The 26,848-nt window shown below is 28.3% G+C and overlaps 1 protein-coding gene across 10 annotated transcripts in view; it reads left to right on the plus strand.

The window, feature by feature from the left end:
- The first annotated feature begins 9,195 nt into the window (after window positions 1-9,195).
- LOC149893954 (NACHT, LRR and PYD domains-containing protein 3-like) overlaps window positions 9,196-26,848 on the plus strand; it is a 38,790-nt gene continuing 21,137 nt past the window's right edge. For 2 of the 10 annotated variants that reach the window (XM_090076519.1, XM_090076530.1), the window contains exons 1-8: window positions 9,204-9,941; window positions 10,051-10,110; window positions 10,225-10,263; window positions 13,501-13,535; window positions 14,082-14,213; window positions 18,879-19,001; window positions 23,167-23,298; window positions 26,306-26,466. In XM_090076519.1, coding sequence (XP_089932645.1) covers window positions 14,087-14,213; window positions 18,879-19,001; window positions 23,167-23,298; window positions 26,306-26,466 — 543 coding nt within the window. In that variant the 5' untranslated portion in view covers window positions 9,204-9,941; window positions 10,051-10,110; window positions 10,225-10,263; window positions 13,501-13,535; window positions 14,082-14,086. Of the gene's footprint in view, window positions 9,942-10,050; window positions 10,111-10,178; window positions 10,264-13,297; window positions 13,409-13,500; window positions 13,536-14,081; window positions 14,214-18,878; window positions 19,002-23,166; window positions 23,299-26,305; window positions 26,467-26,848 lie in introns of those variants that run through there. The other 8 variants (XM_090076520.1, XM_090076528.1, XM_090076521.1 and 5 more) reach the window with 7 other exon arrangements.

Consider the following 26,848-nt stretch of genomic DNA (forward strand, 5'->3'; position numbering starts at 1 on the left):
TCTTAGATGGCCGCTCAAAACTGAAGCGTTCTCGTACTCAAGGAAGTGAGGAAGACAGAAACGCTCCCTAACTTGGCAGTATTTCCGGAAACCAACTGAATCTGAAAAAGGAGCTCATCAACTGTTCATGATGCGAATAATTAAATAAAATGAGAGGGAATAGTTGCGAATAATTCCAAAAATGTAAATAGATGTAAATATTAGGACGTAAACTCAGTAAAAATTGGTCTAAGTATGAAAAAAAAAATTTCTGTCCTTAAAGTCTTTTTGCCCATGAAAGTCTTTTTAAATTCTCTTTTATATTTTTCAGATCAAAACAAGGAAAATTCTTGAAAGCCAAGTTCAAAGAAGCTACGCTCAGCCTCTAGAATTTTGCCAAGGATTCTAAAGAAGCTGTCAAAGAATTTGTATTATGTTAACTACTTGTTGTAAATGTTTCATTAAGGTATCAATAAGTTTGCATTTGAGCATTCACTCTGCGCAATTGTATAAAGTCAGCTCTGTTTATCTCATTCTTGTTATAGTAAAATCTTTTAAATAATATGGATCATCGAGCTGACACAGATTTGTTTGCAGCTTTAAGTTGAGTTAAGGGCAAATTAGAGGAAAACTCGATTTGTTAGATTTTAACTTAAATTATAATTACAATTGTTTTCATATTTAAAATGGATGGCTTTAAAGCATTTTGTAGAACAATATGCTTTTCCTGCTTGTAAAAAAAAATGTACGACATCCCGAGATTTTTCCTTTCACATTAAAAATTTGGTTTAAACTTAAAAGATGAATTCTATCTTTTTACCTTTTACATTTTTTTTGCATTTGTTCATGAGAAACGAGGCGCTCTCCTCCCTCCCAGTTTTTAGTTTGTCTTCAAAGGCAGTTTAAAGTAAAGTTGCTCAGGCTTCCTGAAGCTTGAAATTTGTAACTAAAGTAAAACATTTACTTTTCGTTTTTTTTTAAAACCATCTCAAACTTAGCAGAATGAGTCTTCTTTTTGTATACAACAATTTTAGGAGCTGCAGTCACTGTGAGGAATATTTTCTACTTTAAAATGAAAATGAGTTTAAAGAAAATCATTTATTATCAAAGGCTTACTTTTAATTTAAATTTTAAATTAAAAAGCTGCTAAAGAAAAGAGACTGAGAAGACGTAAGAAAATTTTCTGCTACCTCAAGAAAGGACCTCACACGGTGCTCATATCCAATCAAAAACTCTTTACTGTCCATTTGGTGTCCAAGATAAATAACAGAGATCGTTATATAATTTTAGAACTGATCAACTTATTCATGAGAAACAGGATACTTGAAAAAAATTGCAATCATTCACGACGCGTTTTTAAGGCGTTGTTACTGCACACAAGTTGAATGGTAAACCTCATGAGGTTTAGTATTCAATTGAGTGTTCGCATCCAAATAGAAATTCTATTTTAGCAGAGTTTTGCTTAAAAAATATTTTTCCAAATTTAAACATTTTACTAAGCATGTTCTTGCATCATTTAAATTCACCAAACTCATAATGAATTAAATTCCACGTAATCCTTCTGAATGTCAATGACTTACCAGAGGATGTAAGGTAAATATTTCGGACCAAATGTACAAGTTTGTGATGGTCTTTGGCTTTGTTGCCTCTAATGACATAGTCATGCCTCCGGTGGAAGACAAGATGCCAGATTTCTGGTCCATGGATATGTGATCTTAGTTATGCCATACCTTCGTCCTCAGATCTTAATTCTCTTGGTTTTAGTGTATGTTGAGAGTAAGATTGGCGGCAAGCATCACAATGGCATTGAGGCTCTGAAGGTTATCATCACTAGAGGATTGAACAATATGTTGCCAGAGTATGTTAAAAAGACGTGAGTCGGGTTCATATCTAGAGTTGTGGAAGCCATTGCTAACAATTACACGCACTTTAAATAGGTCTTTGTTATATTTATTTTGGTTCTTATATATAAAATAAGTTTGTTTCTCGAGTTATTTGTTCTTGATCTGAGTTGAGGTTCGGATAACTCAAGTCACGAACTTTACGGTCAGATTTGGGATATCATTGCACACTTACTTAGGATCGCAGTACATCACTGTACACTTACTTGGCATTGTTAGTAATTAGAAATCTCAATATAAAAAATAAAATTTATTTCTTGTTATTTGAAAGCGCAATACGCATAAGCTTAAGTGCATATTAAAGCTTCATTAAAAAATGTTTAATTTGCTCCTTGTAAATAAACATATAATTTTCTTGAAATGTTAATCCATTAATAAGCAAAAAATAGATATTTAAAGTATTAAAGATTATTGTGAAGAAGAAAGAGTAGCATGATAAATATATATGTAAATATATATATATAATATATATATATATATATATATATATATATATATATATATATATATATATATATATATATATCAAAATACAAAATACATAAATATATTAAACATATATATATATATATAAAAATACAAAATACATAAAGATGATTACCGGCGCGCCGGCAATCATCTTTATGTATTTTGTATTTTTTGTATTTTTTTTTGTATTTTATGATTATATATTTTGGCTGATAATTGCCGGCACGCCGGTATGAAACTTTAAGTACCAACAAAGTTGTCATCCTTTGCTGTATCTTCTATGTAATTGCTCTTGCCAGCAGGCTATTGAGCACTCTCGAGTGAAGAAGTCTTTTACTAATCATAAATATATATATATATATATAATATTTTTTATATATATATAATATTTTTTATATATATACAATATTTTTTATATATATATAATATTTTTTATATTTAAAGAGTTTGACACACGTTACACCAAAAAATTTCTAAATTTTGTAAATGGAAGCAAAGTGGGGATGTTTGATAATGTTTCTTACTACCTGGTGTAAGTCCTATTTACTAAATTGCAAATATTGTGGCAGACATGTGTACGCTGGGGATAATATGCTATTGCTTTACAGCATATCTGCAGGAAATGCATGGTCTAAAGTAAAGGGTTTATAAAGCTGATGGTTTCCTTAAAATGATAGAAGAAAATTTGGATTTGCCAGCACATAATCCAACAGAATAGAGACTTTTTATCGATAGCTCAAAGCGAAGCCTCAAATGCGTCCTATTGCACAATGGAAATATTTTTGGTTCTGTAACAATTGGTCATTCTTTCTATTTGCGAGAAACTTACGATGACATTAAAATGGTGCTTAACTTGATTAAATATCGCGAACATAACTGGATTATTTGTGTAGATCTAAAGATGGTTAACTTTCTACTTGGTCAGCAGAAGGGTTTTACAAGGTTTCCATGTTATCTCTGTATGTGGGATAGTCGAGCAAGAAATCAACACTGGATACAAAAAGAATGGCCCGTTCGCAAGACTCTCACAGCGGACATGCAAAATTAAAACGATGAATATCAAAGAGAAAACGGCTTGGTTGTCATTTGTGGTTGTTGTAAAAAACTTTCTTGGAAATAAAAAAGCAGAAAACTATGCAGATTTAGTTGATGAAATGTTGGAAGCCTTTGTGACCTTGGATGCAAAATGAGTATAAAACTTCAGTATATAAATAGTCATCTTGACCAGTTTCCTGAAAATCTTGAAAATGTGAGTAAAGAGCAAGGAGAGCAATTCCATCAAGATCTTAAGACAATCGAAGATCTTTACCAAGGACAATGGGGCAAACATATGATGCCAGACTACTGTTGGGGCATCAAGCGAGAAGACTCAGGAAAAGTTTATAAAAGAAAGAGCAACAAGCAAAAGTTTCTTCTTGATTAAATAGTTTTAATTAAACAATATTATCTGCAATTTTTTTTAAAACTAAAGTAAAACAATGATTTTGTTGTTAATCAATAAAAAGTTGATAATTTTGCTAGGACTTTATTTATAGGACATTTATAAAATTTTTATTTTAAACAGTTCACTTTTTTTTTCATCTGCTTTCTGCTTTTGTTTTAGTTTGGTAAACAACTTTTATTGTAAAAAATATATCATAGCACTTTTAAATGAATTTCAAATCTGTACTTTAGAAATATTTCTAATGTTTTGCAAAATAAAAAAATGTTTATTGCAAAAAATCTGTAGCTTTCCATAAAAATCTGATGCCAGATTTGAACTCAGCGTATCAAAATTATGTAAGAACAAGCGTCAAATTTAATGCAATAAATTTTTTGTAGGGCTGTGTTATCAGTTATTAACAACAGCAGTAAATAGTGAAACTGGTAACAATGCTGTATAGAAAAACGGTCGATAAACAGAGAAAAATAACAATTAAATATAAACTCTTTTGATAATTATTTTAATGATTTTTATCTTACGTAGTTTTATTTTTTCATGTTTTTTATCAATTTTTTTCAGGTCGAGGAATCTGATTTAATAATAAACTCCAGTTTTATTAAAAAATCGTCGAAGCTATGGAAAATATTACCGTTAGTAAATTACAGGACGTTTTTACAGCAGAATTAGCGGGTTACTATAGCTATAATATATAACTCTCTTATGCTATGGCAATTAATAATTCCCAATTATTAAAAGAGGAGATGCATTTAGTTTTTAAAAATTTTTTTGGCATACTCTGTATAGTTTCAAAAAAAGATAAAGAAAGTTTGGAATTTAGAAAATTAGTTAATGCATTTATTAACCAATTTTTATAAAAGGAAATAAATTTTTTTGTACTGGTTAATAGAAAATATAAAGAGTAGAAAATCGATAATTTACTAATAGAGTTATTGTTACCAGAAGAGAGTAGGCACTGAATTTATCCGGAATATAGCAACTGACATTAAGGATGAATTTCTCATCCGTTTTTATAAAACCAAAAATGCACAGGATTATTTAAATATCAGGAAATTTTATCTTTAAGGGTTTAACCCTTAAGAGAAGGGTGCAGTTGATTTTGTTATAAAAGAGGAATCAGAAGTAGTTCAATGAGCTTTAACCAATAAATGGAAAGAAAAATAAAATTCCAATATTATTGTTGGCTTTTTATAAAATGTTTAAAAACGGTAAATAAAACATAAAGTATTTTGATTAAAATTGTTTTGAATAAATTTTAAAATACGGGTCAAGAAGAAGAGCTTGAATAGTTTCAAAAGTTTAAAAATTTTATTACAAACATGTATCTTGTATCTTAGCAACAATCATCAACAATTTTGATAGAACTTTTAGTGATATATTTAAAAATCTGATTTGTATTTCAATTTTTTCTTACGCCTTCGAACAATAACACTCCAGGAAAAGGGCCATGTGCATGTACATTTTAACTGTTCTAACCATAAATCGAATTTTTTTTCCGTTAGTTTTCGTAATTTTTCATAGTTTTTTGTAAAAGTCTTTTTTAACCTTAAAACTTTTTTTTTTTTCTAAAAATAGCTGGCTTATCAAAGCAATCTAGAGTGCAATCTAGAGTGCAGCAGTAAAATAACAGTTTCAAAAATGAATGCGAAAATGGATAGAGGTCCTTCTTGCTATTAAAAGGAGACATTGCTCAATTTTCTGCTTTTGCTTGGATAAAACTATTTTTCTTTCAAAACTAAAGACTGTTTCAGAAGCTACAATTACCTAAAAAAATCTGATTGATTAAAATCTATTTCATAGCAGTAAATATTTCTTAAATTTTTTTAAAACATATTGTTACGCATAAGGAAAATCAGTTTTACCTCCTTAACTTCCCTCTCAACTCCTTGTATGAGAACAGGGAAGTTTAGAAATAGCAAAGGGCCCTCCAGGAATATTTCTAGATCACTATTATTCATTTGACAGGTTAAGATAGGTTTATAGGCTTCTTTCCATATTATAAGGTCGCTCAATGTGGTTGCATGTAAGTTTAAGCTAGGAATCTTGTATGCTCTGGTAGTTATTATCTGGGAGGATTCTTATTTTGATGTTTTATAGTTTGTTAACCGCAAATTCCCTTTTAATCTTGTTTTGGCTGCAAAGTAATCTTTGTAATGAGATTTTGTAATGAGAATCCGAGAATGCCATGCTGAAGTACTGTCTGGTATTGTTGGTAGACATTTCTGATCTAAAGATAAATTATTTACTATTTCTTCAGTAATTTTTTTTATAAGAAAACATTAATATTTATATTATTAAAACATTTCTTATAATAATAAGAAAATGCTAAGACATTTATTTCCAAAAATTATATAAGTTATCAATTAATTCAAAAATAGATGTGCTTACCTTTTTTCTTGTTTTCAAATCATTTGTGTTTTCAAACCGATTAAATATCTCTTACTTTCGCAATATAATATTTGTGGATTAAAATAAATAGTTAAAAAAAAAACGAAATATGACAAATATATAAATATAAAGATAAGTCAAAACCTTATATTAAAATAATTTTATTTAAGTTTTCTTCCTAAAACTTTGTTTTGCGTTTGTTAAAAAAATATTAATTTATCAGGAAGTGTAATGGTTTTTTTGTTGCGTTCATTTTCACCAAAAGTTAATTTTTTCGTCTAGAAAATGAAACAATGTCCATTTTTGCAAATGAAAACTTTATAACATCAGTTTTTTTAAAACAGATTCAACATTTATATACCTTCAGGCAAAAAAATTCTTGGGGCCTTAGGTTTATGGCAAAAAAACGGCGATTTTTGAAAAGAATGAGATGCGCAATTGTTCGGGTTAGCGAAAAAATATGTGTTTTGTTGGGTAAAAGGTATTTTATCAAAATCAAAATCAAAATTGGCGGAAATGGTTTGCTCGCTTTCGTTCTGGTAACCTTTATGGAAAGATGTTTTCACTATCCGGTCGTCCAATCAGTGAAACTGATGGATTTCTTAAAGATTGGTGAGCCGTCATAAGAGTTCGTGAAGTGAGAATTGACGTTTAACAAGGTGATGCTGTAGATGTGATGGGACTGGAAGGGTATTGTCCGCTATGAGCTACGGTAGTTGAACAGATAATTGATTCTTTAGTCTTTTATGGAGTAGAAAGAATACGCCAGGTTATTGAAATAAAATAGTCTGAATCAAATAAAAAGAAAGGTGTTGTCTTTCATCATGAACCGTTAAAAATTACGAAAATTGGAATGGGAAATATTATTGCATCCACCGTATAGTCCAGACATAGCACCCTCTGAGTATCACTTATTGAGATCTCGACAGAATTTTCTCAATGGAATTAAACTGGTTTCAGTAGAAGCCAGTGAAAATCACTTATGCTTAATGTATATATATATTTATTTAGTTTCTCTTATGACCAATATGACATTTATCACGTGTTATTTTAAGGTGAGATGAATTTAAAAAATTACAAAAGCAAATTAAATTATCTTCTTTCAAACTTGCATTATTTAAAAGGTGTTTCAAACTTTTTTGTGTTAAAGTTTTAGAGTGCATAAGCTCGTAAGAAATTGCAAGTTGGCAAAATCAAAACGTTTGAACAGTAGAGGTTGGCGAGAAAATGAGAGACGCGGAAAACTCATCCATTCCACGAAAATGAAAACGAGATATGATTCATTTAAAAACCTAAAAATGAGAAAAAGAATGTTACACGATTTCAACTGAAAATTTGAGTTTTACGAAATTTGTTAACTCTTAAGTCACATGCATCGCAATCGAAAACAATTTTTCAAAATCATCCATTATTACAAAAATATGGGAATATGAATGGAAGGGAATTTCGTTTTAAATATCGGAGGAACATAAAACTGTTGCAGTAATGAGAATGAAACTGAACGGGAATATTATTTCCGTTCAGCTCCCTTTCGCACAAACTAATAGATACAGATATAAAAAGCAAAGTAATTATTAATTTATCTTCTTATAAAATTCCACGAGTGGGGAAAAGGGGTAGGGGTGGGGGGTGGGGGTGGGGTGAGGGATTTCTATTTTTGAAACAAAAACTTGTTGTAAAATGAATGCTGTTTGGTATAATGTTTTTTTTTATCGACGTTGTAAAAAAATTGATTTTTCTATGATTCTATATATAATAATCCAAATCAGTATTTAGTGAATTTTTAGTTTCACCGTCAGTTTTATATTAATTTGTGAGAAAATCATCAATGAACAGAAAATAAAACATGAAAGAATTGTTTTGAAAATCGTTTTTAACTCTGAATCTAAAATTGTTTGTCGCGTTATTAATGAAAGATAAATCTTCTATACCCCTCTAAATATTCTTAGTTCCTGATTTAAACAAATCCTGTAATTTTTGTTCATTATAATAGGTGCAGTCATGAACTAATAGTATGATTAACTTAAAATTTTATAACTAATTTGATATGATGCGATAATAAAGTTTTCGAAATAAAACTCATTAAAAGATATTTTTTCCCTTGAAATAAATTGAAATTCTTTAACTCTGAGTTTACTTCAATGAAAGATTTGTGTCTTTGTCAGATTTGAAAAGTTTGCTTTTTTGAGCAAATTTTTTAAAACTGGCAGAGATATATAAAGTTGAGAGTTTTTGACGCCACCTAGAGATGACGTAGGCTTAACAAAGAAGCTCCTGGATTGCCTCTTGAGGAGCTTTGCAAAAGAATAAAATGAGACATGTGAGGTTTCCACTTCCATAATAAATAAATTGCATAGGCAATACTATAGTCACCTGTTTATTACGCCTCTAATACCGTGCATGTCAGTAACGTCCAACAAGTTTAATGACAGAACTACTTCATCAGAGAAATTGGATCGATGTCCAGTTTTTCGGCTAGTTCCTTTGCATTTGTAATAACGTTATTCAGTCCATTTTCTGATCTCAAGTTCTCCAAAAATACTTGACACTTTCAAAGCGCTCTGCAAATCAACAGTTTTCATTTGCAGTGTTTTGCTTACTAAATTAATTTTGAACAAAACATCATACCAAATGACCAAACAGCAGAGGAATTTAAAATCAGTAATTTTTAAAAAACGAAAAAAAAAAACGTTAGCTACGCCAGCGCGGCGCCCCAGAAAAGCCGGCGCCCAATGCAACCGCATAATTAGCATAGCCCTTTCCCCGGTCCTGCATATTTCAATAAGCTGTTGTTAGTAGACGAGTTGTGTAAGTGAGTGTGCTCTCCTCCATAATTGTTTTATTTTTGGTTTTCGCTTCCAATTCTTGCCATCTCGAACACTTTTAATTTGAAGCTAAAGAATTTTGAGCGGTTGTAATAGGATACCGTTCTTTTGGTTTCATATCAATACGTATATTGTGAGAAGGTCTTATGCAGATTAGGAGTTTATTTTCAATATTCCAACTAAAGCTCACATAGTCAGAAGCTTTCGTTAAAGATGACTTTTTTAACGTTAGATAAACGTGTTAAATTATTTCATCCTCGTTTCTTTTTCTTTCATTTAACAGCTTCATTATTTTTTAAATGTGTAAAAGATTTTCCTTAAACAGGAGGCTGAGAAGTTCAAATAGAATGGTAAAATGTAAACAGGTGAAGTTCTGAGGTTTTCGTTGAAAATTTTTGTGTTTCTCAATCGATTTTCAAAGAAATCAAATACCGCTGAATGCAACAGTATTTGAAAACTCTCAACAATTACTAATGAACAAGTATCTTCGGTGGACACCACGCACTGCAGTATGTCCTTAAAACTTATTTACAGCAAGCTCTTACAGCTCCGAAATCTATGCGATTAATTCATGTCATTTGCAAAATTTAGATAATTAGATACTTGTGCAGATCACGATAATAATCGAAAATCTCAGAGAGAGGTCATAATCGTTTTAGCAAGAATATAAACACGTGAGCAGACCGAATAAAAACACGTGAGCAGACCGTTAAAAAAACTTGATTCCATTCAATTTAAAAAACACTTTACAACTTACGATGAAATCTTTAAGAAACATCGTCATTATGCATTTAATAGAAAGTTTCTGCTTCGATTGAGAAAAAACTTTATGTAATTCGAATTTAGCAAGAGTTTCCGAAACTTGATATTTTAGCAAGTGCAGAAAATAGGTTGAAGAAATAATAAATAGGTTGAATGAAAAGATAGAGGCACGAAAAAGTATGACTTATGTTGCTTAAATTAAATCATGTCTATTGGCAATTCCTAAGTGATGTATTTTTTTATAAAATTTATCAGTGTTTTCTTTTTTGATAAATATAATCTTTAGATAAGCCATCTGGATATGAAACCGAAAGCTGCATGAAACCTCCTTCAGAAGCGAAACCAAGTAAGTTGTTAGCGATGAATGTTTTTTGTTAAGAAGCAAATTCCTATTGTTTGAATATTTGTTTCAATGATTTTAAGTATAAAATGAAAACTGTGCAGTTTTATTTCTTTTTAGTTTGATTTTAATCAGCGAAAATATCGAAAGCTTTTTGAGGTGAATTTATATTATAAAAGTTGTATTATTGATTATTTAAAATTTTACAAAAAACTAATTTTACAAAAATCTTCCATAAACAAAATCCCAAATGGTGCTGATAGTCATCGTTGAACTAATATTTTAATTTTGTGTTCAAATTTGTGTAACTTCAATGTAAAAACTTATCATTATTTTTGGGGGGTTAAAATTTGGTCACCCACTTATGTTATTTCCGTTTTTTATTTAAAATATAAAAATATTATTTTGAATATAAAAAGTAAAGCAAAACTTCCTGGAGTTCGAATTCCTTTCAATTGCTGAATGAAGATTCTGATGCTAAAATAAGTTCTTCTAATATTAGGTGGCTATGAAATTAATCATTTTGTAAGAGTTGCGTATCAATTCCAGTTGCTGAGCATGGTTTAATGATATTTTCCTAATTTCTTTCTTTAGCATGAACCATTAGCCTTTGGCTTTTTAAAATATGATAACAATAATCAAAAAGAGTAAAAAAGTGAAGTAAAAATGTTTCCTTATTACAATAAAGAGTTGAGTTTAATGCATTATTTATTATTGAGTTAATCGATTATCAAATTCTCATTCAAACTGTTATATATTGAAAAAAATAACTCTATTCACTGTATCAAATACAAATAATTTAGATAGAATCAAAATTTACAGCAAATCTTCAAGTCACTAAGCATCGCTGAGCAGATTTTAGATTTTAAACACATTCTTGATTCAAACAAATTCCTGAGGCAAATTTGAGGCTGATTGACACAGTTCTTTCTCAAGCATAAAAGTTTAGGATTCTTATGTCTCAATTTCTTTAACAATTTGTTAAAAACAAAGAGGGTAGATTTTAATCTTTCAGCTATATTTAGTGGTACCAGCAAACTCAAGGCCAAATGTGTTCAAGGAGCAGGGATCTGGGAGTCTACGAGCAGAGGAAGATTAATTTCAGGTTTCCTGACACAAAGTAAATCACATGCGATGGTGTTACAACTTACCCTATAAATTAGGAGCCATTACTTATAAGTTAGGAGCCATTACCTTATAAATTAGGAACCGGAGCAAGTGCCTTGGCTTGAACCTGCTGTTGTTTTAGAGACATTTTTTAAATAAAATCCGATCTGGTGATTAGCTCCTCATAAATAAATCCGCGTCGTGTTTTATAAGTTAGATAGCACTATGCTGATTAGTTTCTTTTAGAAACAACGTTTTTAAAACCGCACACTTTTCGCAACCACACTGGGGTTGATGATAGTCAGCAGTTTGAAATACTCATAACAGTTCGTTCGGGCCAGCCAATTTTATATTTTTAGTTTTTTCCTAGCCTTTATATTTTCACTTGTGAACACTGTGGTAAACATGTACTAGCTAAAATACCAATCGTTGTTAGAAGATGTAAAATGGAGGCTTAGAGCTATCGGACTTTTCCGCTCGTTGGCGTCTAACTCCCATTTTAAATCTACGACTTCAAGGTTTTTTTTACAACATGTGAATCTTGTTTTTAATAGAAAATATTCCCAACTTACAATTTTTCGGAATATGTCTGAAGTTGTGAAATTATTTAAGAAAATGTTCGGAGGGAAAAGGCTTTCGATTTCACACACTTGAAGCCTGGACAAAATAAAATTAATGTTTTGCTGAAAGTAATCGAGTGTTCGCCATTTTTAGTCTGTCACTTTAATATCATGTTACCACTTTTTGGGATTATTCAAAATATGAATAGATGATTCTATTTGTGTTGTGTAAGACTTCACACTCTTTTTATTCCTATACTTGAGAAAGATAAATTGTCAATTTGGTAAGCATCTAATTCTAATAAAAATTGCTTTTTGGTGACTGAAAAGTTACTGACTTGAAAAAAGTTTTCCCAAACAGGGCTTCACTATTAAGGGGCTGTTTATATGGACAAAGGATAGCCCGTTTGCCGAGATTTCGGCAAAAAATAGTGAGATCTCACTTGCCGGGCTAGCTCTCTTAACCATATAAACGCAAAATAAAATTAAGTTGTAATAATGACTACGTCGAGATCTCGGTAAATGGGCTAGCCCATCTTGGTAAATGGGCTAGCCCGCTTTTCATGTAAACAGGCCCTAAATTTGTTTTGTTTTTTTAATTTTTTTTCGGATTATTTAACGAATATTATTACTTGTTGCGAATTTAATCTTTTTTAAAACTTTAAACACTTAGAAGTAAAAATGTTTACCAAATCAATTTGTCATTTAAAATTCAATAACTAAAAACTGATTTCCTGGTATACAGACGCCACAACTTTAAGTTCATTCAGAAGATAGTTCCTGCCAACAATCTAAAATAAAATATATAAAAGTCATCAAAAAGTACTTGTAAAAGTCATAAAACTTTAAAAAACCTATAAAATATTTATAAAAGTTATAAAATATTAAAAGATTCATAAAATATTTGTAAAAGTTAACATTAAATATTTATGTCTTCATAAAATATTGACAAAAAGTTATCATAAAGTTGTTTTAAAATGAAATAAAAACTTTGTCAAAAGATGGAGTTTTTTTCATTAAATAATTATTGATTATTCAATTTATTCAATTAAATCATTATTTTGATTGAATAAATTGAATTTAAATTATTTTACATGTTTAGACAGAGAATTTTAAGATTCCTGAAATAAATTTGTGATGCTTCACATAATTTATATTATTTTGTTTCAACACAGAAGTGCTATTTGATTAAATCCATTAACATTTTTTATTGAAAAAAAAAAGAAAAGATTTATAAATGTAAACTTGCCACACCATATCCATTTGGTGTTTTAAACTCTTAAAGAGTTCTAATTTTACAAACTTGATAAATTCCAATTTATATTACAAAACTTAAAGAAACTTGTATTTAATTGTTAATGGAAAAATCAAAAACAAATACTTAGCATTTTTTTTTTTAGGGATGGGTTGTTTTTAAGAATTGAAAAGGGATTTAAGTAATTAAGATGGAGTTTGCTCGTGATTTTACTGTAAATGTAAGTACATTTACAGTAAAATCACGAGCAAACTCCATCTTAATTACTGTATGTACATTTAGAAGCAATCACTTTAACAAGAGATTTTCACAAGTGTTTTTTTTTTTTTAGAAGTTAGGTAAAAAAAACCCTTTCACAAGTGATTATCTTACTATTCTTAAAGTAAATATTATAAATTAAGTACTAAATGTTTTATGAAAGTGCTAGTCTCCTCATATATTTCAATATGCAACTATCTTCTCTTTTTTTTTTAGAGGAATATCTTGATTTATCTATTCCACAGGATAAGGTACAAGTCACAAATAAGCTATATATTCAATTTTTTCAAATTATAGTACATAAATGTATGCAGGTATTTTAGCAATAATAATATTTACGTAGAAACAGCATTTGAATTGAGAGAGTTTTTCATGAAAACAATTTTTTGTGAACATGCTATTTCTAAATTACACTACTGATGATTTTTGACAATTGTGTTTAAAAGAAAAGAAGTTATGTATTCATTGATGTTTTCTCAAAGAAAGAAATCTCTCTACTTGTTTTTGTTACATTAAGTAACAAATAACAGTAATGTAGCAGCAATCTAATACGAATACTCAGTTACATGACATTCATTTATAGGGAATTATAAACAATTTTTTGTTTTAATCTCAAAAGTTATTGATTATCTTTTACATTTCACTTCATTCCCCCTTATGCTTGCCGACTTTTCATTATAAGTTTGTTGCAGGTTTTATTGTGTTTGTCAGTCTTTCATAGAAATATAAATTAAACAACTTAAAATATACATTGAAATGTAATATTTTACAGAACACTCTTGCTTTTGGCACACTAGGTTCTATGGGTAACTGCTGTTGCATTAAAACAAAGGATGAACAAACTATTGTTGACACCCAAGAATTTAAAGATACTCTATACAATGTTACTGACACCAACATGGCATCAGCAAGTACTTTGGATCATGAAGGTACAAAGAATGCTTCAGAATTTTATTTTACTGTTAAAGAAAATTTTAGTTTTTATGAGAAAATAGTTCTAAAACTTGTTTTCAGTTTTCACCATCTTTTACTTTTAACAAATATTGATCTTTTTTATATGACACTTAAAAAATGATCAAAGGTATTTAAATAACAGAGCACTGTCAATATTCTGAAGATTGTGAAAATTATAGAAATAAACATATTGTTGAAAATAAAAGCAGCCTAGAATGAACTATTATGTTAAATATATTCATTTTAAATATTTTGTTTGTTTGTATATTTACTGTATGTGTATATGTATGTTTATTTATATGTTATGTATGCATCTATGTATGTGTGCAAATTGAACACTATATATTCATGTATGTAATAAAATATTATTTAATGCACATAGCATAGAGATTGTAATAAGTAACAGGTTGTTCAAAAATCTTTATGATTTTTACAATTTTAATGCAATAATACGATTAAATTATTTGTAGTTGTTTTTTTAAAAGAAAAAGATATAAGTTTATGATAAGAAAACAAATTGATTAAAGTTAAATCTTTAATAACTGTCCATGGCATTTTCAAACTTTATATACAAATATTTTTGATCACAAGTTTATCCATTTCTTGTTGTTTTTGTTATCCATTCAATCTTGTTTTTCAATTCTTGTTTTTTTTTTTGTTACTTAACTTTAAATGATGAAATGTGTTTAATAAAAATCTATCAAAACAGTTTAATTTAGTTTTAAGTTTAAGATTTTCAAGCAATTTTCATTGCTACTTAAGTTTATCACATGAATGAAGTTTTCTCTGTCTTCTGATTGAAATATTAATGATAATAAAAATTTAAATATATTGTATTGTAATCTTCTCTTAAAAAAATTGATTGGAACGATTTGAGTATATTAACATATTTACTTATGTAACAAAACAAAAAAAGAGGCTGCATAAATTTAAGTTTTGCTCAGTTGAAGAGAAATTTTACTTGCAGAGTGTTTTTTACACTTAGCCAAAAAAAAATTTTTTAATTTAATTCTGTTTTTATAATTGTTTTAGATTCTCAATGTTACTGTTTAAAGAATGCAATTTTTACATTAACAACTTATTTCACAAAATAATTATCAAGCTGTTATTAAAAAGTAAGAACCTCACAAGATTAAAAATCAGAAGTGAATGTGTTAATACTTTTGAGTATATTTTTAAAGTTCCAACCATGTTAAACCTCAAATGGACAAAGCTACCACCTAAACATACTTCAAACTAGATAAAACTCTGGATTTTTGAATTTTTATTATTTAGCATGCTGAATGTTATGTCTGTAGAGAAAATATTATGAGTCTCCAACATATGACGTTTAAGTAATTGTATTGAAAAAGATGAATAGGATAAAAGCAAATACAGTTTTAATTTTTTATGAATTAAAAGCTTTTAGTTATTATTTATTGAATAGCAGCCTCAGTGACAGTTAGAAACTGTGTTAAAAATGTTTCATAAAATGCCAGTTTTTTTTGCTTTCGCTGAAAAAATCTCTTATTGTGCATCCGAAAAGTGTTATCTTTTTTTGAAAGTGAGTTAAAAGATTTTGAGTTAAAAAACTGAGTTAAAAGGTTGCTATCACAGTTTATAATGTTAACATGTCAATTTGAAAGTGTTTTTTTGCTTAAGTTTAAGTAAAGATTTATTAGTGCTTTATTAATAAAAGTTAATTTCTCACAACGTTTCTTTTAATTTATCACAACAAAATGATTGATCTAAGTTGTTGTTTTTTTATAAAAATAAGTTTTAGGTTAATCATTAGGTTATGAGAAAAAACTATTAAATTTTTGCATTAATGAAATACAAAGATTTAATATATATAATAGTGATCATAGAAATTGCAAACCCTGTAATATTTTATTGCAATTTAAAGCAGAGCTGTGGAATCGGTAAGCTGCTGCTCCGACTCCTTGATTTTATTATGGATTAACTCCAACTCCTGACTCCAACTCCTTCATAAGTAACCAATTTTTAACAATAAATTTACTGTAGTACAATGTTAACATTTGCTATTTCATCAATATGATACAAATAATCCAACCACTTAGTGCTTTAAACAATAGTTATTAGAAAACAAATTCTGAACAAACAACTTTTCTGAACTCTTGTTATGCAATAAACTCTTTTGCAGCCGCTAATATCATTATGAACTTGTCTAAATCATGATTGAAATATTGTCAGTTGGGCAGAAAGAACTTATTCTTCTTTAAGTTCATATTCTTTAAGAATCTTTTCTACTAAGACCTGGAGAAATTTGCTGGTGTGATGAGCTTCGATGTCTTTTTCTGCCAATGTCTTGATAACTACTTCATTTTTTTCAAAAAAAATTAGACATTGGTTGCAAAATAGTTCACTCTGTTAAGAAACATAAAGGGTCCCATGAGAGATTCTTTAAGCTCATCTTTTTGTTTAACAGCTTCTTCAATCACTAATTTTCTAATACTTTCTCTCTCCAGAAAAACAAAGTTAATTGAATACTTACAGTCTTTCTAATGCAAAGTTAATTGAATACTTTTAGTCTTTCTGTTTGTGGAGCAGCTCTTTGGTGCTTGGTGGTGGCATGCCTAGCTTTTTACTAAGAATATGCAGCACAGTGTCAGACAATTTAAGTCAGGAGTTGGGGCATCATAAAGTTATCTAGTTTAAGGAATGGTAGAGGAGAGCGCAAGGGAGGTGATATATGATTCTCAGTGATAAGCAACAAAATACCCTATTGCTTATCACTGTTTTAAAGGCCTTAAAATAATGTCAAACTCCTTGTCCTCCAGTTGTTGCAAACTACAATTCCCATTGTGTCTGGATATTATACAACTTTCAGTGCATCCTGGGACTTGTAGTCTTGTAACAACTGGAGGGCTAGAGTTTGATACTTGTGCTTTAGACTGACAGAACGTAAAATATTTTAATGAATAACATCTATGAAATCCTTATGAAAATTATGAAACTTTGAAAGATTTTTTTTAGACTGGAGTCGGAGTTGGTACAATTTTTCTGACTCCAACTCCAACTCCATGACTCCAACTCCATAGCCCAGATTTATAGTATGTTTCTGTTTTTTATTTTGATGGGATTTCTTATGATAATTTACAAGCTGAAACTTGCGTTATTGTTTGGGCGTAAAAATGACAGTGTGACAACAAAATGAAAAATCTTGAAGCTTGAATGTGCTTGAAAGCAAAAATATTTTCTTAATAAATGTAAAAAAAGAACTGAAACCAAGAAAAGCAGACATTTAACCTCTTTTGAATATTTAGAATGTGTCTCATTTTGACAATATTGCTTGACTTTCAATTTGTTAACTAATGGAAAATAGTATACCATAAGATTCTTCAAACTGCTGGAGAAAGACTTTCCAACAGTATACCTTATTTGCTAAAACCGCTAGTTTCACATCAGCTGTGCCAATTTTTTTGAAATTTTTTACCAGTTTTAACTAATAACTATTTGTCCTTAATCAAGCAACCAAGACAAAAAGATATAATGAAAATAATCAATACAATGGGATAGCATTAAAGATTAATAAATATAGTAAGGAAGGAGGAAGGGGGAGTGGTAGTGGTAGTAAAGGGAAAATAAAATGGAAACTTAAATATACAAAATTTTATTCTTGCTACCATTCTTCTGTTTTAAATACATATCTTCTGAAGTATAAAAATGCATATCTTCTGAAGTATAAAAAGATATGAGTATAAAACATTCATTAAAAAGTTTTTCTTGAAATATTTATCAGAAGCTAAATCTAAAGAAAGTTATTATTGTGTTTAAAATGAAAAAGAACAATTATATTGTAGCTGCCATACCAGGAAAAATTGTTTGAGTTGATATATCACCATAGTAAGGTTACTATTTTCCAAAACAAATGTTTTGGCTTGAATTGGGATTTTAAATATATATATATGGAAAATAAAATCAGAAAAGTTCTTTGCCTCCTTTTTGAGTATGCTCAACTTTGTGCCTAAGTCTGAACTTTTTTTTTTCTCATTAAAATGTTGTATTTACAAAATTTGTTGTTTAACAAAAAAATCAAAAAACTTTCAGTTTTAGTTATCTGTTCAAAATGAACTTTCTATAATTGCAAGTATTCTTCTTGCAGGATAAACTATATTAAAATACCAATCTATAATGAATGACATTTTTAAATTAATATTTCTGTCACTAAGTAAAGAGGTTGGGAAAGACAACAAAAGTTTAATGAAATATCAGTTTATTAAACTTTACTTGGAAAAATTGTTGATTGTTTATCCAAAAAATTTAAATTTAAAAAAATAATGGAATTAAAAAGTTGCTGCTTTAGTATATGATGTTAAAATGCCAGTTTAAAAGTGTTTGGACAGTCCTTCATATAAATGAAATTTAAAAACTTAATTTGAATGCTATTTGCTTGATTGTCATTGAGTTTTTGCTGGTGAGAGTTGTGACTTAGTGATTTCAAATCTCTTTATTTTATAGTCTGTTTATGCTTTTTGTTTTCCCAAACATAATTTAAAAAAAATGTTTGAGAACTTTGCAGACTTCTAAAATGATTCAATATATTTGTTAAAGTGATATGTGTGAAGTTACATAAAAATTGTATATATATATGTTAAAATATGATATTTTACAGAACACTCTTGCTTTTGGCACACTAGGTTCAATGGGTAAAACCTGCTGCATTAAAGCAGATGGTAGGCAAAGTATTGTTGACACACAAGAACTTAACAATGTACTATACAATCCTAACACCACATCAGCAAGTATTTCGGATCATGAAGGTACAAGAAATGCTTAAGAAATTTTTTTTTATTGTTTAGAAAAATTTCAGTTTTTATGACAATAATTACAACACTTGTTTTAGGTTTTCAGTTTTCACCATGTTTAATTTTTAACAAATATTCATAAATTTTATTGATTGCTCATCCCAAAAATATAAAGTTTGCAATAAAACTGTCATGAAATCAGTGAATGATTTTTAGACACTCTAACTTTTGAAAATACAATCAACCTGATATAAATTGTTATTTTAAATATATTCTTGTTAAATATTTTGCATGTTTCCATATGAATGTATGTGTATATATGTGTTTATTTACAAGTTATGTATGTATCTGTGTAAAGGTGAAAATCAGACATAATTATTCATGAATCTTATTTAATGTACAAAATAACAAAAATTTATCAAAATTGTTTAATTACAAGTTTAAAAAATGATAAAAGTTTTTTCTGTTTTCTGACTAAAAATGTTAAGCTATTAGAGTGTAATCTTCCCTTAAAAAGTTGACAGTTTTTTTATTTCTAATGAAGCAAAGTAAAAAAAGAGGGTGCATAAGTTAAATTATTCTTCAGGTAAAGAGAAATTTAACTGTGTGTTGTTAATTAGCAAATGCAAATATTTCTCAAACTGTTATTTTTTTTTAATAAATATTGTACTGTCTTTGTATAATGGAACACTCAAAATGAAATTCATGTGTAAAGTGTATTAATTAGTAACTGTTTACAAAAAATAATTATCACAAACTGATTATATTAATATATTCACAAATCTCAAAAATTAAAAAATGAGCAGCAAATGTTTCAACAATCTTAAGTTTTTTTTCAAAGTTACAAACAAACTAAACTTCTAAAGGGCAAAGCTTCCTTCTAAACATGCTTCAAACTACAGATAAAAATCTTGGTTTTTGGATATTTTTTAAAAGGAATAAAATGATATTTGAAGAAGATTAGTTTTGAAATATTTTTCCTCTTATTTATCTTGAATGACTTTATTTACTTGTCAATAATTCAATAGAAATATGTTTCTAAATTTCAAATTTAATTCATATTAACAATTTAACAATTTATGAATTATAAAAGTTGTATATTTTATGTCTAAATAATTTGTTAACAATGCTAATCACTTGGTTTCAGAGATGTTCGTACCACTTGCTATGCTAACAAATACAACATAAAATGACCAGAAGCTGAACACAAAAAATGGTGGTGCCTTAGACCACTCTTTTTTGTGTGGAACTTCTTGTCATGTCTTGTTGTATTTGTTAGGTTTATAAAGAATAGTCAAGTGCAGAATCAGCTTGAGAACAAAATTTAAATTGTAAAAAGCAGAAGACTAAATGAAAGTTTAAAAATGCAAATATTTTTTTCTTTTGCTGCCATTCTTCTGAAGGTATGATATATGTAACATTTGTACTTTTAACAAATATTTAGTTGTTTTTTTTTTTTTTTACCTATAAAACATTTAAAATCATGAAATGCATTTTTTTGGAAGTTGTTTAATTAATTTATTTGTTTTAAAGCATTTAAAAAAATTATTAATTTTTAATTTTCAAAGAGTTTTTAATGTTACATAAGTTATGTATAATTTGAAAGTTTACTCTAAGTTTTGACTTCAAAGTTTGCTTTGACTTTTAGACACTTGGAGTGACACACTTTTTAAATTAACTATTAAATAAAGCATGTGTCAATGCATTTTCAAAATAGACTGATTGAAAAGAAGTGTGGTTTGATTGAACACTTCCTACTATTTATTGATACATTATGTTGTTCAACAAAGGCTTGTTACTCCTTGTCATTCATTGTGGTTAGCTTGTTGGCTGGTGTAAATTTAATTTACATTTACATATGCAGGTATTTTAACAAAAAAAAATTGGGGTTGAAACTGCTTAAATTTTCATGAAAACTTTAATGATATAAGTTTTCTTCAATTAACATTATTTTATTTGTTTCTTATATTTGTAAGAAATTATCAAGAATTTTACATTTTTATGTCACCAAATGCTGTTACATTTAGTTTCATTTCTCCTCCTCCCCCCTCCCCAGTTTACCCTTACATTTGCATCTTGTTCACAATTAGGTTTGTACAGGAGAAAGTATTTATGTCAGTTTGTTAGTTTCAGTTCTGATAGTCCTTCATTTAAATAAAGTTTAGAAAACTTAAGTTTTGTGCTATTTATTTCATTTTCAAGTTGTTTGTGATGAGAGTTGTGACTCTTGTTTCAGTAAAACCTCTCTATTTCATAGTCAATACTATGAAATAGAGAGGTTTTAAAAAATTGATAGTTTAGTATGTTGGGATGTATCTATTTTCTGATTAAAAGTTAAAGAAAACATACAAGTATTTTTAGAGTACAGAAGGCAATAGATGATTTTATTTTAGGAATGGATGTAAGAATAGTGAATAACCTAAAAGATAAAGTGGCATCATAATGGAAAATATTGGCATGTAACACTAGTTTTAATGATGTCAATGTCGTTTTCGATCAAATAGATCATGATGTGGATGTTGCTGTTGATAAAATAAATAATGATTTTTGTCAAGAGAAATTCTAAAATCGAAAAAAGTTTTCTTAAAAAAACTTTATCAACAATAATTAAATGATTAAGTTTCGAGTACTGGAAAAAAAAGTTACAAAAAGATGTTTTTAAAAACATTTTAAAGCAATTCATCTAATGTCTTATGTATTTTTGTGTGCAAAAACCATAATTAGTATCAGTATTTTATTATCCGCAATTCTCTCTGATTGACATTGGATTACATATTTCTCAATACAGATAATTTGATACATAAAGATTAAAATGTCATAGTTCTTTGTAATAGGTTACAATATTTATTTACAATGATATAAAATTATATCATGTTCATTTTTGGTGCTTAAATTTTAACATTTCATATCCCTTTTTTCTGTAAAGTTTCTTGTATGCCTTTTTCTTGGATGTGATACATTTTGTTGTTCTCTATGAAATGACCAACAGTAATCATCAGTTATGTTGATATTCCACCTTCCTTGGCATGGTTTCGTTATCTCTTTTATGTCCTAATTAAAATGTTTTTGAAAAAGTTTTTAAAAAAAAGTCAAGATGGTTGTGCAAGAAGTAAACTTAAAGCCTCAGCAGACAAGCAAGAGTTTTGAACTTATCTATCATATTGGCTACAATAAGTTCATAGTTAGGAGCTTTTATATTGCCTAAAAACTTCATAACTACTTGTCACAGCTTCTTTAAATGATATCAAAGCCTTTTTTTTTTCTATTGTATTGTTGTTTTAAAGTTGCAGTGAAGCTTCCCATTGTAAATCCCTTTTTGCAGTTTAGCTTCTGAAAAATTAGAAAGTTTTTACAAATATTTAAAACACTCACCATCTATAGACAAAGCTTGACAAAGGTAAAAGAATCAAGTTTAGGGTCTGTTAAAGTACTAATAACGTACTACAAAATGTTCTTCTTGCCAGGAGTCAACATTTTTGTTATCTTCTATTGTATTTTAGACCAATACTTATTGATTGCTTTGCTATCAACCTCAAACCAGGACAAAATGCCTGAGTTCATATATCACTGTAATACAAAAAAGATTTTAGAACTGGTTAATCTTGTTTTAGGCAGTTGAAACCACTTTTTCTTACTTATTATGCATATAATACCATATTAGACCAAATTTATTGCAGAGTCCATTTTTTCTCATAGAGTTTAATGCTTGTGAATTTTCAAATATATCTTTGATTTATGCTTAAATATGAAAATTTCCATGAAAACCATTCTTTGTAAACATGTCATTTTTTAAGTTACATGATTGATGATTTTTAATGTTGTGTTAAAAAGAAAAGAAGTTTTTTGTTCATTGATGTTTTCTCAAAGAAAGAAATCTCTCTACTTGTTTTTGTTACATTAAGTAACAAATAACACTAATACAGAAGCAATCTACAAATACTCAGTTACATAACATTCATTTATAGGGAATTATAAGTAATTTTTTGTTTTAATCTCAAAAGTTATTGATTATCTGTTACATTTAACTTCATTCCCCCTTATGCTTGCAAACTTTTCATTATAAGTTTGTTGCAGGTTTTATTGTGTTTGTCAATTTTCTCATACAAATATAAGTTAAACAACTTAAAGTATTTGTTAAAATGTAATATTTTACAGAACACTCTTGCTTTTGACACACTAGGTTCTATGGATAACAGCTGTTGCAATAAAACGAAGAATGAACAAACTATTGTTGTCACCCAAGAACTTAAAAATACTCTACGCAATGCTACTGACACCAACATGGCATCAGCAAGTTCTTTGGATCATGAAGGTGCAAGAAATGCTTAAGAATTTTATTTTACTATTAAAGAAAATTTCAGTTTTTATGACAAAATAGTTTTAAAACTTGTTTTAGGTTTTCAGTTTTCATCATCTTTTATTTTTAACAAATATTGTATACCGTATAGTATATATATAGTATACCATAAAGTGTACTGTAAAGTATCACGTAAACTAAACTTTTTACTTATTGATTTTTTTGATTACTATTATTACTATTTATTTCAGATCAGAGAAATCTATAGAATAAACAATCTTAAATCTTGAAACGGTGAAAAGAAGCACAAACAGCCTGGCATAAAAATATAAAAACTTAACAATTTAAAGTTTTTACTAAGTAAATCTAAGAAAAAAATTGAATTAAAAAAACAAATACTTTAATCATGATTAGTCAAATAATAGACATGGTCCTGTAATTTAATTCATTAAGAAAATATAATTATTAAATTATCAACCCAGTCCAAAAATATTTCACAAATAAAAGTAAACAGGTATACTAATTTGTATACTAACTTTTAGTGTACCAAGTATGCCATAAAGTATACTGTAAAGTTAGTATACTGTATACTGTAACCAGCGATCCCTATTTTTATCCTATTATATTGAAAAAATGTCTTCCCTGATTTATTGGAAGTACCTTTGTTTTATTTGTTTACAAAATTTTGAAATAAATTTGTGAAATAAATAAAAGAATAATCTATTAAATCATTAATTGATGTTTAAGTAATTTGTAAATTAAACCTTTTATAACATTTATATTTATTTGAAATAAGAGTATTGTATATATATTAATAGTCTTGTATGTAAAAATGTTTTAGACTCATTAATCTTTAATTCAATAACAAAGAAATATGTTGACCAAAAAGTCCTTAGTTTGGTCAACATATTTCTACATGTTTCATTTAAAACACATCAGTAACTGCTTTTGGCAGTTACTGATGTGTTTTAAATGAAACATGTAGAAATAGAAGATGAAAAGAGCAAGGACAAGAAGGTAGAAATGGACATGGATATAGAGGAGGACGAAGATAATGATGTGGATTTAAATGTACCTTTTGTCCTAGACATGGTTGAATTGAATCCTAGAAATTTGGCTCCAGATATACTAGTTCTTTTATCTAAAGTCAGTTATATTGTGAAAAAATTTAGAAAATCCCCTGTAAAAAATGATTTTTTTCACAAAAAAATTCAAGAGAAGTATGGCAAAAAAACTCTCTTATAGATGTGAACACAAAATGGAATAGCATGATGATCATGATCAGGAGATTTCTCCAGGTTTTAGATGTTGTTCATGTTGTTTCTAAAGAGATTGGAACAAACTTTGAGTTTACCAGTGAATAAATTGAACTTTTGAACATTAAAGTTTTGAATCTTGAGCCATTAGAAATTGTCTTGAAAAAAATTTGCAGCAGAGAAGCTATTTTGTTTACTACACATGGAGCTATCCATGTCATTATCAGCAAGTTAGAAGATATTAACCCTATCATGTAGGAAGCATGAAAGAAGCTGTATTAAAAAGATACAGAGAAAGACAACAGAGCAATTTTCTAGCTTTATTAAGACATTTGAAATAACTGACTCAGTAAGAAACCTAGAGCTTTCTTACAACAGTTCATCAAATCCTGAGAGTTAACTGAAGCTGCTATTTGAAGAAGAATTAGATTTGACCATAAGTCAGTCTCTTGCTGGAAAAGATAGCAGTGATAAAAAATTCAAATCATTGTCCAAAGAGTTCAACCTGTATTTAAGTAATGGTGAAAGAACAAAAAAATTTAAAGACACTACTGTCGACACTTAAAACTATTACTCCAACTTTTGTTGAAAGTGAAAGAGCATTTAGTGCTGCCGGTTGCTTAGCTACAAAGAGAAGGTCACGATTAAGTGCTAAATTCTTTGATAGTTTTTGCTTTTTGAAAGGTTATTTCTTATATATATATGTATATATATATATATATATATATATATATATATATATATATATATATATATATATATATATATATATATATATATATGTAATATATAAAAAGATGAAAAACAAATATCTTAAAAAAAATAATTTACACTTTTTTGTTTAATTTTTCAGAGGGTAAAAACCCCGGTAATTTTATAAAAAAACGGTAAATATTTTTTCCGTAAAATAACCATGATTTACCGGTAAATATTTACCGGTAATTTACAGATTCCCAATTATAGTACCAAGGTAGATAGTACTGGTAATTGGGACTGCTTTAATTGACATGACTAGGTTTGTTTAACAGCATAGTTCCATCAGATGACATCAGCTGGTTGATCAAAAACTAATGGTGGCAGTTTTACAAGGTAAGATTAAACTTGGATGAAAGAAAATGAAATAAATTGATAAACTTGGCCAACATGATCACCAGATTTGAATTAAATTGAATCTATTTTGGGTTGGATGGTGAAATAATTATTCAATATCAAATAAATAACCTAAAGCAAGAAGTAGATACTTTTTAGTGTTCTTTTGTAAAAAATTTTTTTTTCTCATACTTTCCTTTGTTTCAAACGTAGTTTTAAAGAACTTATTCAATGGAAATTTTTTGAAACAAGTCAGGAAAAGCGGGTCCAGTTTTCATATTTTTTGCCCTAATTCATTGTTGAGTAGCTGTTCCAGAAATATTGTAAAATTCCACTATGGATATGCTTTTCAGTAGCATATCCACAAATTTATTTTACAATATCATTGTTCACGTTTGATTTGCTATCAATGATGCATGCAATTTCAAAATGAAATTTCATGAGAAGTTTTTCTTTCCTTTGCAAATTTTTTTACTCTAACAAATTTGCGTTTGCGTATGTCAAGCCATGTTTATGCTCCCACAACCTTCTATGAACTAAATGTAAACATTCATAATGTTATTATTTGTGAAGATGTCTTTGAATTTCCTACTGTGTCAATGTATATTATGTGGCCAGAAATTTTTTCACATGTAAATAAAACATTTAGCTGTAAATAGCATAAATTCTATTTATAGGTGAACCATTGGTATCTCAAGTTGATTTGGAATGTGGTAAAACAGCTGTTTCTATACCAGTTGATAATAGTTTATCCCAACCTGCACTAGCATTGCTTTCTAATGGAGGATCACTAAGACGAACTGTCCTTCATAATTACTCAGCTGCTGGTGACAATGAGGTATATTTTTGTATATTCTTATTTGTATTATATCATACTTTAAAAAATATATTATGCTTTTAAAGGCATGGTATATGTTTTAAATATTATTACTTTTTAAACCAAGGGATAATAAGGGGAGTTAGACCATTTACCATAATGGTAGAACGGTTTGCATAATTTTTTAAAAAATTGGCTGTTTACAAATCATTAATGGCCCCCTCCTCCTCCCCCAACCTCTAACTTTTTTAAACAAAATTAAAATTAGTATATTCATCTAAAGTTTTAACTTTCTTTTTTATAAAAACATTCATGTTTTAGTATCTGGTAAAGTGGAAAAATAAGATTGTTTTCACTTTAAGAATTTCTTATTATACTTTTTACTCTATTTTAACAAATGGTA

The sequence above is a fragment of the Hydra viridissima genome, unplaced genomic scaffold, assembly GCF_058129835.1.
Source record: "Hydra viridissima isolate aposymbiotic clone 2 unplaced genomic scaffold, HvirCarnegie_v1 scaffold_1, whole genome shotgun sequence".
In the NCBI taxonomy this organism is placed as follows: Eukaryota; Metazoa; Cnidaria; class Hydrozoa; order Anthoathecata; family Hydridae; genus Hydra; species Hydra viridissima.